Genomic DNA, 16,013 nt, shown 5'->3' with positions numbered 1-16,013 from the left:
CTGACCTCCTTTCCCTTCTGGCTTTAAATCACACTGGCGAGTATCTTGAATAAAGGAGAAAGCTTGTAGGAGTGAGTGGCTCCTGCCTCGTTCCTAGCACACCGGGGAATGGTTCCAGTTTTGCTCGTGCAGTTGCAAAGAGGACTTTTTAAAATGGAATAACATTGTCCTGAATCCACTGGTGATTCTGAAGCCACTGTAAGTGGGTTATTGATCACTAAGGGATGGACACACCCGGTGTGCTCGTTTGTGGCTTCCACAGTTCAACCCTGCTGGTTTGCTTTTCCTTGAGGCCTTGTGCAATTTTCTCAGCCAACACTTTATGGTTCTTAATGTTTGTTTTGCTTTGAAATGAAAGGAGGTATGAAAGTGTATGTTATTATTATTCTCTTCCTTTAATCTTTGCTCAAAATTTAGTCCTCTCAGACCTTTAATCATCTGTCTTTGTCTGAATTCCCTTCAATTTACTTCTATCTTTCTGGTGCTGAAGTGCTTACAGATGAATGAGGAATTGTATTGCTTTATCTTATTTTTCCTCATTAGAATGCTGGCGAAAGCCCACGGTCACAGAAGACAGAAAGTGGTTCAGGCTATTCAACATTTTTGCCTTTTCATATTCTTTAACCCCTTTGCTATGAGAGTTGTAAAGTGTTCCTATAACGAATGGATATTGTGATGCATATGAATTGGAACAGAAATTGCACTGGAATAATGGTCGCAGGGCCGCAGCATCGATCACTCAAAAGTCAGGAAATGGCAGTGTTTAGGCAGCCTGTTTAGCTTTGCCTGATCACAGGTTTTCCTTTCTATGTAGGTGCCGTCTGAAAGAGAGGTTGCTCTTCTATTTGAATACGACATTGCGTCTTCTCCCGTTCTTATTCTTTGTCCAAATTATTTTTCTTTAAATTTTCTTTAAAAAAAAAAAAATTAGGTAAGAGTGAGCATAACTCTAATTTGAGCCTAAATAATTAATACATATTTTTTAAATGGTAGTAAAGAAAACAAGACTTCACACTGAGAAGTGCATCCAGCTTTAGTAAGAGAAAGTGCTCCCTGGCTATCTATAAAGGGCCAGACCCTGCTCACTCTTGCACAGGTCTGTAAGAAAGGAGAAGGAGGGTCCTTGGAGTTTCCCTGCAGAGCACAGATGCAGTGATTTATGATATACTTTTCCATGGGCGTTTGTAAAGTGATACTGATGTGTTCCCTACCATGCTGATGTACAGAAAATTTGGTTTCCCACTTCCCCAGTGATGGAATTATCCAAAATAAAATATATCATGGTATCTTTAGGATTACTTCATATTAGAATATATATAATTTCTTGTATGCACTTTATCTTTATACAGCAAAACTGACAAAACATTTGGGCTAGGCTAAAGGAAGAGCGAGCGGAGTTTATTAAATAAAGTAAATCATCTCTTAAGAAGTAAATGAACAAATTCAGTTGGACTGAAAATCCAGTGAGATTCACAGACACTTTAAACAAACATGAATTCATTGCTTAACAAAATGTTTGGAGTGGTACAGAGATTCAAAGAGTTCATCTGGAGAGGTGTTTCGTGCTCACGGAGTTCATCAACAGTAATATTGTCATTTCTAAATGAAATCTGAACTTGTTTTCATGGAAGGGAGGGAATATAGTGCCAAGAAATAGTCGGTACAGATTTCATTTGTGTAAGATTTTAGTCTCTTTGTTGAATTATCTTCCTGTAAGCCCCCACTAGGAGACAAACTGTGTTTTGGTCATTTTACGTAACGATTGCCATGCTCTGACAACTACTTTTTATGACCTTGGCTCCAAGCTTGGTTCCACAACTGCTTGATCCCATCACCTCTTTTCCCATCCTTAGTAGCATTCAGCCATTTTCCCCTCCTGGTATGATTGCACCTCTCACATAATGGAGATAATTCGATAGAGCAGGTTTTACTCAGAGCAAATCACAGACCCTATTTTATGCTAACCTTGATGGAATGCAAGTTGCTGGCTGCCCTTGTTCCATAGAAATGGCAATTTTAGTTTACGGAATAACAAAGCAACCACCTAAGTGAATCCTCTGTGCTTTCTTCTGTAACCGCATAAGTACACTGAAATGCTCTTCTCTGCACACCAGTGATCATTATTCTAGTGAAAGCAACCCACGGTCTCCTCAGAATAGATAAGGACATTTACAAAGAGACTGAGTTTTTAGTATTTATTTTGCACACGTGCATACACATGCAAATGTGGCTCACACATTATTTTTAATGAAAACACCAGGGCGAGGCAGTCTTTAAAGTTAGAGCGAAAGCACTGTTCTGTTGTTCCTTGACTGACTACTGTCAACCCAATTAATACTCTGATAATGACAGCTATGCCAGCTAAATGCCACTGCCAGAGGGCAATTTCTAGTTTATTTCTGCAAGTATTTATCTAGAGATAATTACATATTAGCCTGATATGTTTTACTTGCAGTTGCAATACAAATTGACCTGGCATCGAACCATATATTACAACTGTTTGCAATTGTACTATAAGCATTCAAAATCACCGTAAAAATTCCCCCCAACGAGAACGGAGAAATTTCCATTCTCATTGCAACTGTGCTATAGCTTTTAATTTTAAAAGTAGGTCTAGTTGTAATGGTGGAATTAAATATTCTTAGAAAGAAATATGAAACATAAATTCTTACAAATATATCTGTGAAATAGAAGTTAGCATCTACTTCCTATGGGTCACAGTTATTGATGTTAAAATTAAAACTTCCAATAAATATTTCCCATTGTACATGAGAACTAGAGTACATGATAAGCCAAAATGTTGTAAAAGGAGTTAGAAGAAAAGTTCGATTTCCGTTGTTACTAAAGAGGGAAGAGAGGCTCCTAGAAATCTGGCCAGAGACTTCATGTGAGGACGAGCACAGACCCAGCTGAGTACTTTTGACTGGCCCTTGAAAGATGCAGAAAACCCGGGTGCCTCTGCTGTGTGCCTCTCTCTGCCTCCTCCTGCTCTTTCAGTTCTGCTTGTCACCTGCAATCCAGTTCAGTCTCCTATTGTGTGAGGCAGCATACAATCGAAAACGCAGATGTACCTCCACAGCAGGTTATTTATTATAGTTAGAAACGATGTCTTCCTGGCCCGGGTGAGGGATCTGACCCTGTGTGACAATATCCCCAGCTGCCTCTGAAGTTCAGACACGACCCAAATATTTTCCTCTTTGCCAGTCGGGCTCTATGGCTAATGCTGGAAGAATTTTCTCTTCTGGTCAAAAAAGCTTTCCGGGGGAACATACTCTTTACTTTTAGACACGCTGGAGCATCCTGGGGTGCTTGGGCTCCTGATATTGTCAGGTATAGAATTATCACAGCTTCCGTTAAGAAATGGTTTCTGATTGTCTGGTTACCTTTGGGCTACTACTAATTCAATCCAATTTAAGGTAACAGGCAAACAGAACATTTATTCACAAAATATAAAATAAAAAAACACAGTCACAAATGTTTATGAAAGACATTGTGTAAGTACAGTAAGCTTGATCTTTCCCTGTAATTTCTTCACCTAACACCAGAAAGGCTTTTCTGTCCCCTTCTCTACCTTTCCTGACACCTACCTGTGGAGAGTCATGCCTTCCCACGTTCTTTACGCCTTATTAGCACTCATTAGAGAGACCTGCTTATTGAAAGCATGGTAGTTTTTATGAACAGTCCCTCCTTTGAAGTCCCAGGGGGTATCCAGGTAGATGCAATTTTTCTCCCTGCAATGGTTTTCTTTCTTATCCAGGAGAAAGTCTGCCCATTGTTCTGAATTAAAATAATGTGATGATTTTTTTCTTCTTTGGTGAGTCAAATATCTCTGTTAGACAATGTGTCACCTCCTGAATGTGACTATCTGACTAAAAACTTCTTACCCCAAGGAAGGGAAACACTTTTTTTTCCACTCCTTAGGTCATTACATGCACAGGTTTCAGTGAAAGGGTTTTCACTGCTGGATCTTGTATATCTGTTCATACCCCATGGAAGTAACTGTGATAGAAACATCTGAACAGGATATTAAGATCTGGCTTGTTGCTTACTCTTGGTGAAACCAAACATTAACTAGCCACTTCTGAATGACAACAGGTTGAAGTGATGAATCCACAAAGTCTTCCTTCAAGTTGTGCATCCCAGTTAAAAAAATTCCCAAATACACCTGCAGGTGGGGCTGGGAGTGACTCAGGTGCCTGGGATAGGTGTCTGACAACAAGCTTCTCTTAGGGTATTTTACATCTGCAGGTTTCTGGTTTACCGGTTAAAATGATCTGTGACTTACTTCTCCCTGTAAAATGTCTGTTCTATCTATGTTGTTCCAGTGTGCATATAACATGTTCTTTAAATCTCTTCTAATAAATATTATTCCTTTACTTCTTTGAAATTATTTGTAAAGACGTCTTTAAAATGAGAATATACCTCAAGAATCATATTGACATTTTAGAAAACAAATTTGAATATTAGTGCTTTCTGCTACAGATGAAGTATGTGTTTATCACTATGATGATAATGTGCAAGTATATATCGGCCAAAGAAAAACACCAGGGATTCAAAAGCCAACATGTCAAATAATGTCTTTTACTTGTTCCTCTTTACAAACAGATATTCAGGAGTTTTATGAAGTGACACTGCTAAATTCCCAGAAAAGCTATGAGCAAAAAATAGAAGAAGCAAATCAAGTTGCAGAGAAATGGGAGAAGACAACATCTGCTACAGACCATGAAAATCTGCAGAAAAACCAAGAGGTAATTTAACAGATTAAGAATTAAAATATATAATGAGTGAGATGTCTCAAGCCTGAGAAAGGCCATGCAATGATTTATAAGATTGAAAGAATGGCCTTAATTAAGGAATTAGATTAGGATATGGAAGATGTATAGTGTTATCCCTCTGACCTTGAATATGTCGCTAACTTCTTCATCCTTTCAATTGCCATCTGTCAAAGGGGAAGTAAAAAACTTTCTTTTTCTCATCCTTGGTGTACTCCACCTGATACTTGGTGTCTGTGATTACCCCCAAAAGAGAATATATCTCCTCTACTTGCTAATAACCACTGAGGTTATTAATACTACAGTCATTGTATCCTGTGTAAAAATTTTAATAGGACTTTCCATATTTCTGGGACTGACATTGAGCTGAACTTTTCCATAGCCCAAGTGCACAGAGATATCAAACAAAATAGTCTCTGTATAAGGAGTAGATATATAGAAGTAAGTTATACACCTTTGCTTTTCTTCGGTAGCCAGTGGAAGGATTCAAAACCTTTCTTTGTTACCGCTGGCTCTAATCTGCCTCTGCCTGCCTCCAGATTATTATTAACTAAATTAGCAATCTAAACTAATTGCCTCCCACAACGTTTGTACTTCAAAGACAAAAACAAAACCCACAGAACCAAGCAATGAATCGCTCTGTTCTTAAACAGTGAGACACAAATAGAGTGGGCATGAACTGCAGACCGCAAATCTCCAGACCAAAATCAAAGATGAGGGAAATATATAAAAATTTCCATTGTTGTTATGGTTCGAAAGGAATTTCAAGTTTTAAAAGTTGTTCCAAAACACTTTCCCTAGGCATGACTATTTTTAAGAGCTTTCCTTTTTTTAAATGTAAAACCCAGAAACAAATTGTAGTTCTATATGACATTTTATATGTGATTCTTTAAAAAGATAAATCAGAATTGCAGGCAGCTAGAACAAAACTCTCTGAAGAAATGAAGAAATTTATTGTAAAAATTAATTAACAAAAGAAGCTTGCAGAATTAATGAGAACAAGCCTTCTGATTTTGACTGAAATCAGAGCAAATGAGTCTTAACATTAATGTAGGATACATCCCATGAATGATTTAACATTTGAGTCCCAGCTTGAAGATACAGCTAGCTAATCTCTGTCTTTTCTTTGCACAAAGCTCTATGCTTTAAAATGGTGAAAGTGTATTCCAGCATGTTATCTCGTGAAGTACCCGAGACAGACAGTGGATCACAGACTCTCTTTTCATTCCAGCCTCATCAAAGTATTTGACCCTCAACCCCATCTTCCTTAAACTCATTGCTGTCTAAGAGGTGTGCTGCTTGTCTTGTCCAGGGGAATTTAAACTCCAAATTCTATGCTGAGTATAATAGAATATATAGGCCTAACTCCAAACTTTGCTCGTCTTACGAAAATGACGTTCTGATTTAAAGAAAAACAATAGAAGACTATTGCTTAGAAACTGGAATAACCATTTCAAGCCTCTACTCTGGCAGTCAGAGGCCAGGGTATCCTCATTTTCAAATTTGCTGCCTATCCATAAATTTAGTCAGCCTAATGGGTGCACAAAGTGTTTAGTCCCTTTAAAAATCATACCTATATATGTTTTAAGGGTCCAACTGCAGGGAAGACAGACTAGAAGTGTAGGCTTTTGTTTTTTTTCCTTTTGACAGCACAACATACTATTGGCAGTTCCGAGTCAGAACTGATTAGCACATGCTGAATGTACCAGCTGCTGTACAAATCCAACACAGTACTGTGCTTTCTATGAGAAATTGGCCTGTGCAAATGTAACTGGATAATCTAATACATTACAGAAATTCTTATTAATGGTCTATTCCTTATGGGAACTGATGGTTCTGTACTTTCCTTTTCCATCCTCAATTACATGTCCCAAATGTGGAAAAGAAAAACCTCCCCTCTTTCATGCAGTGTTCCTCTGCAATAAAAGCCCAAGTGTGATCATTCAGTCCAGAGGCCATCCTCCTTTCATGCCCTCCACTTGAAACCTTCCTTGGCTGTCTATATGTTAATTTTCTATATTAATTGGTTCTTTTTCTGTATTTTTGTTCCAATCATAATTGTTGATTATGAAAAAAGGAAAGCAGCCTTCAGTGTCCAGGTCAGGTATCCTATGAGCCATCCTTTGTATTGATGTATTTGCTTTTCCAGAAGTGTAGACTTTTAGAGAACAGAAAAGTTTTTAGATTGTTGTTTGCAATACTGTACAAATTTGCCATACAGAGAAGGCTGGCTTCTAAATTCTCTCACCTGTGATCACCATAGGGTTTGAAACAAACCGATGCTAGCTCTTACAGTGTACTGGGACTGGATCTTCATCAATTAAGAGAGATGAAGGGGTCACGACCCATCCCATAACCTCCCATCCTTCTCAGGGAGTCCCTCAGAAGAGAGACATCTCCCAAACTCAGAGACTGTAATTTTGAATGGCTTTTGCAAAAGCAAGTGAAAAGTCAAGGGAATATATTAGCTCACCATATGTGCCAGAACCAACTGCATCCAAATTATTAGCGTGAATGACCCCACATAGCATCCCGTGGCTACGAACAATTAAAAAAACATGTGTTGGGGTCCAGTGATAATTACTGCTGCTTTTTTTTTCTCTGCAGTTTCTTTACTTGCATGCTTCTAGTTAAACTCTGTGCTGTTCAGGTATGCATCCTGAAGGAGCTCCTGGTCCTCATGAAATTGATAAATGTTTTGGTATGGCCTACGCATTTAAACACCACGTCCTTGATTTTTATTCCACCGTTAACACTTTGTTTGGTCATTAGAATGATAGGTGATATTAGTGTTTCCAGATGCAAAATGCAATATTAACTACCAACATATTATTCTTGCATTTCACCCTGTACAGAAACTAAATATATGTGGCAATGTATCTGGCAGAGCTGTAAATATCATAGACCAAAATAATTTCAGTGGGTGGGTGTTAGTGAATAAGGAAGAAAGAAGGACAGATATGAATGTTTTTTTGTGTGAATCTATCCTTGTGGTTTTCCCTCCTGTAAATTCAACTTGACAAAATCAACTTAAATTGGTGGATAGTTTCAGAATCAATGAAACCATTTGGGGCAAGTTCACTATTCACTAAAAATGTTTACTGGGCTCTGCTTGTGAAGGCTTTTATTTGTTTCATATATTCACACAGCAAGCAGGGAATGTGACATATCAGGTAATAAATGAAAAAGTCCAACATGTCAGTCATGATGTAGGAACTCTAGAATATAGTTCTGAAGAAAACCTGAAAAAATTCCTGTTGTCCATTCTCTTGCCCTAGGGCAGATCAACTGTATTTGAACTGTTCCTGACATATGTTTGTCTAATCTGTTATTTAAAACCTCCCATGGTGGAGAGACAACAACTTCTCCAGGTAACTTATTCCCTCACTAATAGAAAGTCTTCTCTAATGACAAACTGGCGTTTCTCTGACTACAATTAGAACCCATTAGTTTTTGTTCAATTCACAGTAGACATGGAGAACAGTTTATTCACCCCTGTTCCAAAAAGCACTTAAACGTGTGTTTAACTAATCATATATAGTAACAGGAGGTTCCAGCTTCTCTGCCTTTCTTTCTTTCACTCTTTTAAAATGACCTTTGTGACCTGCTCTTCCTCAGCAGCGTTGTCATTTTAGGTAATATGCCCATGTAACAACAAATACTGGGTCTTAATGAAAAATCTGGTCTTTTGGGGAAAAAAAAATATTCAGTTGGCTTAGACTCTTCTCAAAGGAGCTGTACTTAGAGATAGGAAATATTTTAGTTTCCAAAACAAAAAGCCTTGCAGCACTGTGGAAGGCAATTAGTCTTGACAGCCCAGGCACTATATATCTCTTTCTCTATCTCTACATCTCCACGTATATAAAAAAATTTCCTGGAAACTACACTGCAGGATTTGTTTATTAATGAAAATACTAACTCAGGATTTGAGAACTGCAGGTTTTAATTCCTTGCTGTTCTGAGTACTTCCTGAAGGACTGTATATGAGGTTTGAGAGGAGGATTGAAGAACCAAGTCACAGAAGGGAACTGGGAGTTATAGTGTCTGAGGTATCTCATCATGTCCAGATATTAGTTAAGGACCATATCTTGTTGTGCACTGCATGGGAAGAAATTGATGTCCAGGATTAAGGCCTGCAAAAACCAGAACACACCTATAATAAATTCCACAAATGGGGCAAGATGCCATTCCCTTAAAATCTGCCTCATTAAGATGTTGGTACCTTATTCCAATTAATGGCCAGAATCATGATCTCGTTTCTGTAAATAAGACCATAGCTAGACTTCTCTTGCAACATGTGTAAAGACTGATACAATTTTCCTTATGAAGAAGCTGTTTGGTTAGGGCGCTTTCCAAGGATGGGGAAATCCATATTCAGCTCCCTTCTTGACCAGAGAGGAGCTGATAGTGCTTTTCTTCTCACCCATGAGAGTGCACAATGCATTATGCCAGCAGGTATTTTGCTTTTTCTTGTTGGGGTGTTGCCAATTTATATGGAATAATTAAATATTTATTGGTTCAGAGTGCTGACACATGACTCTATAGCCTAGAGTTTATAATTATTGCTCTGATGAGTATTAAAGTATAACATATTTTGTCTTCTTTGGCATACCCAAGGGTGGAATCCTCCATCTCCAGCAAGTGCCCAAACATCAGTGTTGAAGAGTCATAGATGCAAAGCCCTTCTTCCTGTTATCTCTCAACTCTTCTCCACCTCCCCATTGTCACCATTACCTATACTCAAATCTGGAAGGGGGAGAATTTAACAGAAAAGCTTAAGAACCCCATTCCAAATGCCTGGTGTGTGAGGCACTGTCACAAGAGCCATACGTTCATTCCTCTCAAACTGCATTTAGGGGATGCAGGATGCTGTGTTCAGCGGGAGGGTTAGTGGCACATAGCAGAGGAAGTATGTTTGGAGATCACCTAACTGAGCAGACGGAGAAGGTATGCCAGGAACATGTTGTTTGTGGATGCTGACAGTACTTAGGCATTGAGCTGATTGATACGGTCCAGACAAGCTCATTTTGGGAACAAACAAATGCCAGGTAGCTACCTTGAGAACATGGCCGTGGAGAGCTGAACCTACAAAGATAATGTGCATCCCGAGTTTCTGAGGATCTCAACTACTTTTAACCCGAGTCATTCCAAGTCGCAGTAATAAAGCATCTGCATTGGCTTAAACCAAGCAACAATTGTCTTGCCCATGTAGGCTGGTACCTGGCTTCCAACAGGGGCCACAAGCAGATGCTCTGGGAAGAGTAAGAAAAGGGCAAGCCTGTATAATGGGCACTTCAGCTGTTTTGCAAGTCGAATCTTAATTTGTTTGGCCTAGAAGCACAGAAAATGCCCAGTACTGGGAAACTCAGCATTACCTTATTTTATAAACATCCAGCATGGTATTCACCGCAGCTAGCATGCTAACTGGGGATGTGCCCAATCTGCTGCTGAAAATCATGAAGACAGGGTTTGTTTGCAATTTCAGCTCTGCCAAAGAGCTTCATTACTTCTTTGAACCAAGCTTTATAAGACCAGCATTCACAGCTTGAAAGCGTTTTCTTGAAATTAGGGCTCTTAAATTGTCCCTGTTGGAGAGAGAAGACTTTTCACCCGTAGGAAATGTGAGATGCGGATGCAGCTGGAAGTGGTTTAAATTCAGGTCTTCCACAGCTCAAAGAGTGCTCTCGCCCTACCCAGTTCCAGATAAGACTGGGGAGAAGTACTCTCCATCTCTACGGTCAAAGCTTTGCAACTGTGCAGCTGAGTTAGCGGGTTACTGGGCTCCGAGAGCGGGTGTGCAGGTCTGAGCCCGTCTCCCCAGCTTAGCAAATGGTCACTTGCCTGGGAAAAACCTATTCTTCCCTCCCAGGACTCTCTGCATTGCGTTAAACAGTCACTAGATAAAGGATGCCTCTCGCTTAAATGTTGTATAGATAGATACAATTAAAACTATGAGATGCTCAGAAAATACAATAATGGAGAACATAAAAGTACCTAGATGGAGGTATCCATCTGGTAAAACAAAAATTGAATTGCTCTTTAGCTATGACAATAACACTGCTTGAAGCTACAGGCTTGTGCTGAGCTCCAGACACTCATTAAAAGACATAAATTTACCCTTGTTTTAACCTCTCTTTTCATTAGTTTGGTCTCCAGTGCTACTTATTTCTGGTCAGCAGTGTTTTGACCTTTATTCAGATGGAAAATTGAGGTGAAGGAAAAGAACACTCTGCTGTCGCGCTTACGTATAAATCTGGTAGCTGAAGGTCTGCTTGTCCCTGTATCATAGCATGAAAACACTATTTACTTATAGGGCATATGGTGCAGATACTTTTAGCATATTGAACGAGAATCATTTGCAATTACTGTGCAAGTTCGGTCATCACATACTGATCTCATATGCACAATCTACATTCAGCGCAGTGCGATATCATTGCTTTGAGATGGTCCCCAAATATTCCAGTTCTTCATTTAATTCCTGTTCCATGCATTTCTTATGTTTAGAGGCTCATTTTGCAAAGACAGTCAATTGCAGCGTGCGAAATGAATCCTCCTATTTCTGCTTGCTTCAGGAATGTCTGCTATCCTTGTACCCAGCTATTATAAACATTGTAATTACTTCTCTGTCCTTTAAGTGCTGGCTTGTTAAAAGTTCCAGTAGTAAAAACCCTTACTTAAAAATCTTCTGCCTAGAGCAATTATCAAACCATTAATCTGTTTCACACTAACAGCTTGTCTAAAAAAATGTGGACCTGCAAGACCCTTCTATAAGTGCGTATAAAAATTCAGTCTCTTCTCTGGATTTTTGTTTGTTTTCTTTCTTTGTAACTGGGTAGAACTTAATTTGTATGGCTTGGTTTACTCCCAGGAGCCAAATCTGATTCTGTTTAAGTGATTATACTTAATATGCAAGAGTCATTAGGTATGATCAACCATAATGTTTCATTAGAAGGGTTCAAAACATTCAGTTTTATGTGTCTGTTTCTTCACTAGATTTAGCTCTTACAGTATACATTTATCTGATGAAATGCAGTTTGTGCCTGTGGGTTGATTTTGTACCAGAGCCAGTTCCCATGTAATTCTACTTGGCACTAAGTTCTCCTTCAAGAAGGCAGCAGTCTTTTTAAGGGGTATGGTAGAGGTGACATCTTGGTTCGTGTTTTGCTACAGTCGTATCCCTTTTGCACACGAGGATGAGTAACAGCCATAACTAGATAGTCAACAACAATGCTGAAGCTTGGCTTCGTGGTTTTTTTTTAATATACAATAATTTTGCAATTTTATTTTCTATGCATTAATAAGGTATGCTTTACTTGCAGAGATTATTTTATACACTTGCCTTCTCTTATGGTTTGGCTAATGTTTAGAAATGGGTAACTGCAAAGTCACTGTGTTATTAAAAACCTTATTTATGACTAGCTGCAGCTAAATGTCTTACCCATACTGGGTATCCATGCTGGGTCTCTATTTATAAATCTGTTATTTGTTCTGTAGCTTGTCAATAACTTGAGTGCCAGTGCATCTGTTAAATGTCACTTTAGAGTTGCTTCTGAGTGTGTTTTAATGTGGTCAGGCCAATGTTTCCATTTTAAACCAAGAAGTGGTATGTATGCAGAACAGTGTCATCCTATGGACAGAAATGCTCCGGAGTGCAGTATTCTGGCCTCCATATCCCAAATCCCTACAGGAGAGTTTTCTGATGGAGTCGTGATGCTGAGAGCAGGGCAACATGCATGTCACGCTGCTCTCTAAACAGGCAGCTTCTGTCCCTCTGGCCAAGTCTTGGAACTAGACATGGTTCTGCTTTTGCCATCTCCTTGTGTTTGGATAGAGTTAGACATGCTCACATAAAAAGCCTTTTCCTTTGTTGCGTCTCACTTTTATTTTAACATTGCCATCCTGTTGGCGTGCTTTGCGTAAGAGTTTACAGGAGTCACTGGTCTGATAAGTCCTTTCTGACAGGGAGATTTATCTAGTTTAACAATTGTTTATGTAGTTTAATAATTGTTTTCTACTGACATTGGCGGGAGGGGGAACAGAACTGGGATCTCGGCATTAAACAAATGAAACCAGATCAGCAATGATGAACGAGTCACATCCACCACAGCAGTTTTATTTGTTTTTATTTTTTTTTCACAGTTCTATAATATGCCTATCAAACAACCTCTAGGCAGTTTTCTGATCTGGGCTTTGTTATTACATCTGCAAAGGATTGGGAGCAGGCCAGAACAGCTGCTAGGGACCAGAAACAATAATTTTCCCCAATGAAAATGTGCCTGAATATTAACCAGCATACAGAATTAGCCAAACTTTTAATTAAGCAATGGGTCTCTATTGTAATCAGCATTGGGGTCAGGCTATTGTGTAAATTCCACTTCTGTGTATCAAGATCAAATATGATAGATCTAGTACTTAAAGATACTATGAAAATATCACTTTCCAAAAAGTTCTTGCAATTTTAATGTATTTTTTCTAAAATAATTTTTCTAAAACATGATATGTTTTAATAAGGGCTGTTGTCATACCAGAGTAATCTGAAAAAATTACCTACATAAAAAATATCAGAATGTCTCAACAGGCTTCTACCACAAGCTAGCAGTTCCTCTAAAGAATATGTGATATAATTCATTGTTTCTAATAAGATTCTGAGAAGTTATATTTTAACCACCTGCAAAAACAAATACATCAACTCTTAAAAATATAGTTCTTTGCCCTGTAAAACTGTAAGGGTTCTGTAAAATTGATATTCAGGGACGAATGTACTCCAGTTAAGTTTCCCTCTAAAAATATTTCTGAGCAATTTGTCTCACTTACATGTTTATTAACTCTGATCATTCACCAATCTGAGCAACTAAGCAAGAGAATTCACTGCTCTCCATGTGCAAAGGACACAGGTCTCCACAGAAAGGTTTAAGAGCCCACTATATATTTCTGCAGTCTACCAATACTTCTTTATTAAAATGCTTCTTAAATAGTTCCCAAGAATAAAGAAAGATATCACCCCAAGACTTCTGGAGCATATAAAGATCACCCTGGGAGTGATTTCTTGGATAGATGCATATATCTTTGCTCAGTAAGATAAATATATATGAAAGAAGAAATATCGTTCCTGCTTTGTTTAGTTTTTTATAAACTAGGACAGGTGCTTGCAGGTTTTAACAAATAGTAAATACAATCCCGAATGCAACAGCCTGGGAAATTAAAAGGAAGCTGTCAACTTGAAAATATCATTTCTCTCCACATTTTATATGAATAATATAGTTACAAATGACGTAACTAGAACCACAGGACTTTATGCATTTTCAGCTTGTACATTTTACACATTTGACTATGCTTAACTGTCACCTGTACCACTTTAATCTGTAACAGGTTATAGCGAAAACTGCCCCTGGTTTGGAGATGAGACAATTTACTGCTTATTTTCCATTATAATATTTAGGTAAATCACGAATAAAGCATTTGTGTTTGGTGAAGGAGTGAATTTCACCCTTAGCCATTCTCCTCCTTCCTGAAAAGAACCTTTAGGAACATGATCCTTTTTCCTATGTAATCTTGATCCTTTTACCCATCCAAACAGCCTTGTACGGAGATCACTTTCCGGGCTTATTTCTCTAACCATATTTTTCTTGCTGTTGGAAGCCTCTGACTTTCACATTTCCACCATATCAACACCACTCTATTTGTCTTACTTTTAAGGCCTGTTGTGGCCCGTCTCCTCTCTGCATGTCTTCTCCTGTACTTCTCTAGTGATTGACCTCCATGTCTGCTTCCTCAGCTCTTCATGACATATTCAGTGAGGAACTTTCTTGGGATTGCCACCTCCAGTGTACAGGAGCTCTTCAGAAAGAGCTGTGAGACTATCTCACCCCATCTTTAAAATTGCCTTTTGTCCCAAAAGAGAGGTGGTTGCAGCCATAGCAATCATTCCCGATATGATGTTCTCCTCCTATTGATCAATATTGTCCCACTGTTTGCTCATGTTTCTCCAGTTTCTGTCATCTTGAACCGAAATGGACAGTTTGATGGAGCAGAACCCCCATGTACTAACACAAAGGAGATGTAATCTGTGGCCTCATGTCTCTGTGAAGTGCCTATTCCTCCTAAACCCAGAAAACTAGTTTTACAGATGAGTTCTGAAGCTGAATTTTTAATACCTCTTCAAATATCTCATGTTTAAAAAATGTCAGGTTAGCTGAACCTCACACTCTCGTCAGCCTGCGTAGACCTACACAATGCTGATGGGGAAAAATGGTTGAACCCACTAATGGCTTCCTGTACCTGTGAATGGTTTCAGCACTCCAGCCTCTGCTTGGCTGGTATGTATGGCTGCTTCTGCTTTTCTGTCAAGAGGTCAGCCTTGTTACTACATAGTTATAACCTCAATAGCGGTGTCCGGTTCATCGTTGCAGCTGCATAAAGTTTCTTTGCTGAAAGGACAAACCAAAGCGATGAAGGTTTCCCAGGCCCTCCAGTTCTTTGCACGCGTGTAGGGGAGCCTGGTTTTCTGAAATGCTGTGCCCTGTCACTGTATATTTTTTTTTTTTTTAGCTCAGCACTTTCAGGTAGTCAAGGTGTCTCTTTCTGAGAAAAGACAAGGCAAACAGCTGCTGTGCAAGCTGGAAAAAAAATTAAATTAAGAATAACAGGCATAGTGGATCTGAGGCTCACGTTCTCACAAGAAGGCTTTTGAAACTGGTGGAAACAGCAATGGTAACTATTAAACTGTTATTGTTTTAATGAACCACTAAACCAAGTTTCATCTGTGTGATTTGGAATTTGTTAATTACAATGAGAAGAGATCCGGTGAGAGATTTCGGGTCATTCATTACGTCAGACTGGTGTCTTCTCACACATTTTTTGGTGTTGTGGTAGTTTGTAGAAAAACAGAGGTAACAAAACAAACAACTTTGTCTCTTCCTAAGGAGTAGGAAGATTCATGACAGACATATGCCTCCACTTATGTAATCAGTATCCTTTTTTTTGAGAGATCTTGTACTTTTTTGACAGTAAATGCTCCCAGGGTACCCAACAGTATCTTTGCTAGGTCAGCAGCAAGACAGCAACTAGAGCTTTCAGTATTCAGGATGCTGACTACGTTGTTGCCTGAAACAGTCCATCTTCTGCAGTTATGGCTGTATTTCTTAATGCTGTTTCTTAATTCACTATCACTTTATTTCTTAGTTGGCTTCCTTGCTTTTGTTCCCACCTAGGGAATGTGCCTGACACACACATATCTTTGCA

General features: G+C 38.8%; 1 protein-coding gene across 1 annotated transcript in view; it reads left to right on the top strand.

Moving 5' to 3' along the window:
- Positions 1-16,013, top strand: part of DLG2 (discs large MAGUK scaffold protein 2) — a 1,041,736-nt gene that overhangs the window by 120,755 nt on the left and 904,968 nt on the right. Inside the window, exon 4 of the mRNA XM_075140227.1 lies at positions 4,606-4,748. Within this exon, the coding sequence (XP_074996328.1) occupies positions 4,606-4,748 (143 nt within the window). The remainder of the gene's footprint in view (positions 1-4,605; positions 4,749-16,013) is intronic.

The sequence above is a fragment of the Calonectris borealis genome, chromosome 1, assembly GCF_964195595.1.
Source record: "Calonectris borealis chromosome 1, bCalBor7.hap1.2, whole genome shotgun sequence".
NCBI lineage: Eukaryota > Metazoa > Chordata > Aves > Procellariiformes > Procellariidae > Calonectris > Calonectris borealis.
The sequence above is the reverse complement of the archived record's forward strand: the minus strand, read 5'-3'. Positions and strand labels throughout refer to the sequence as shown.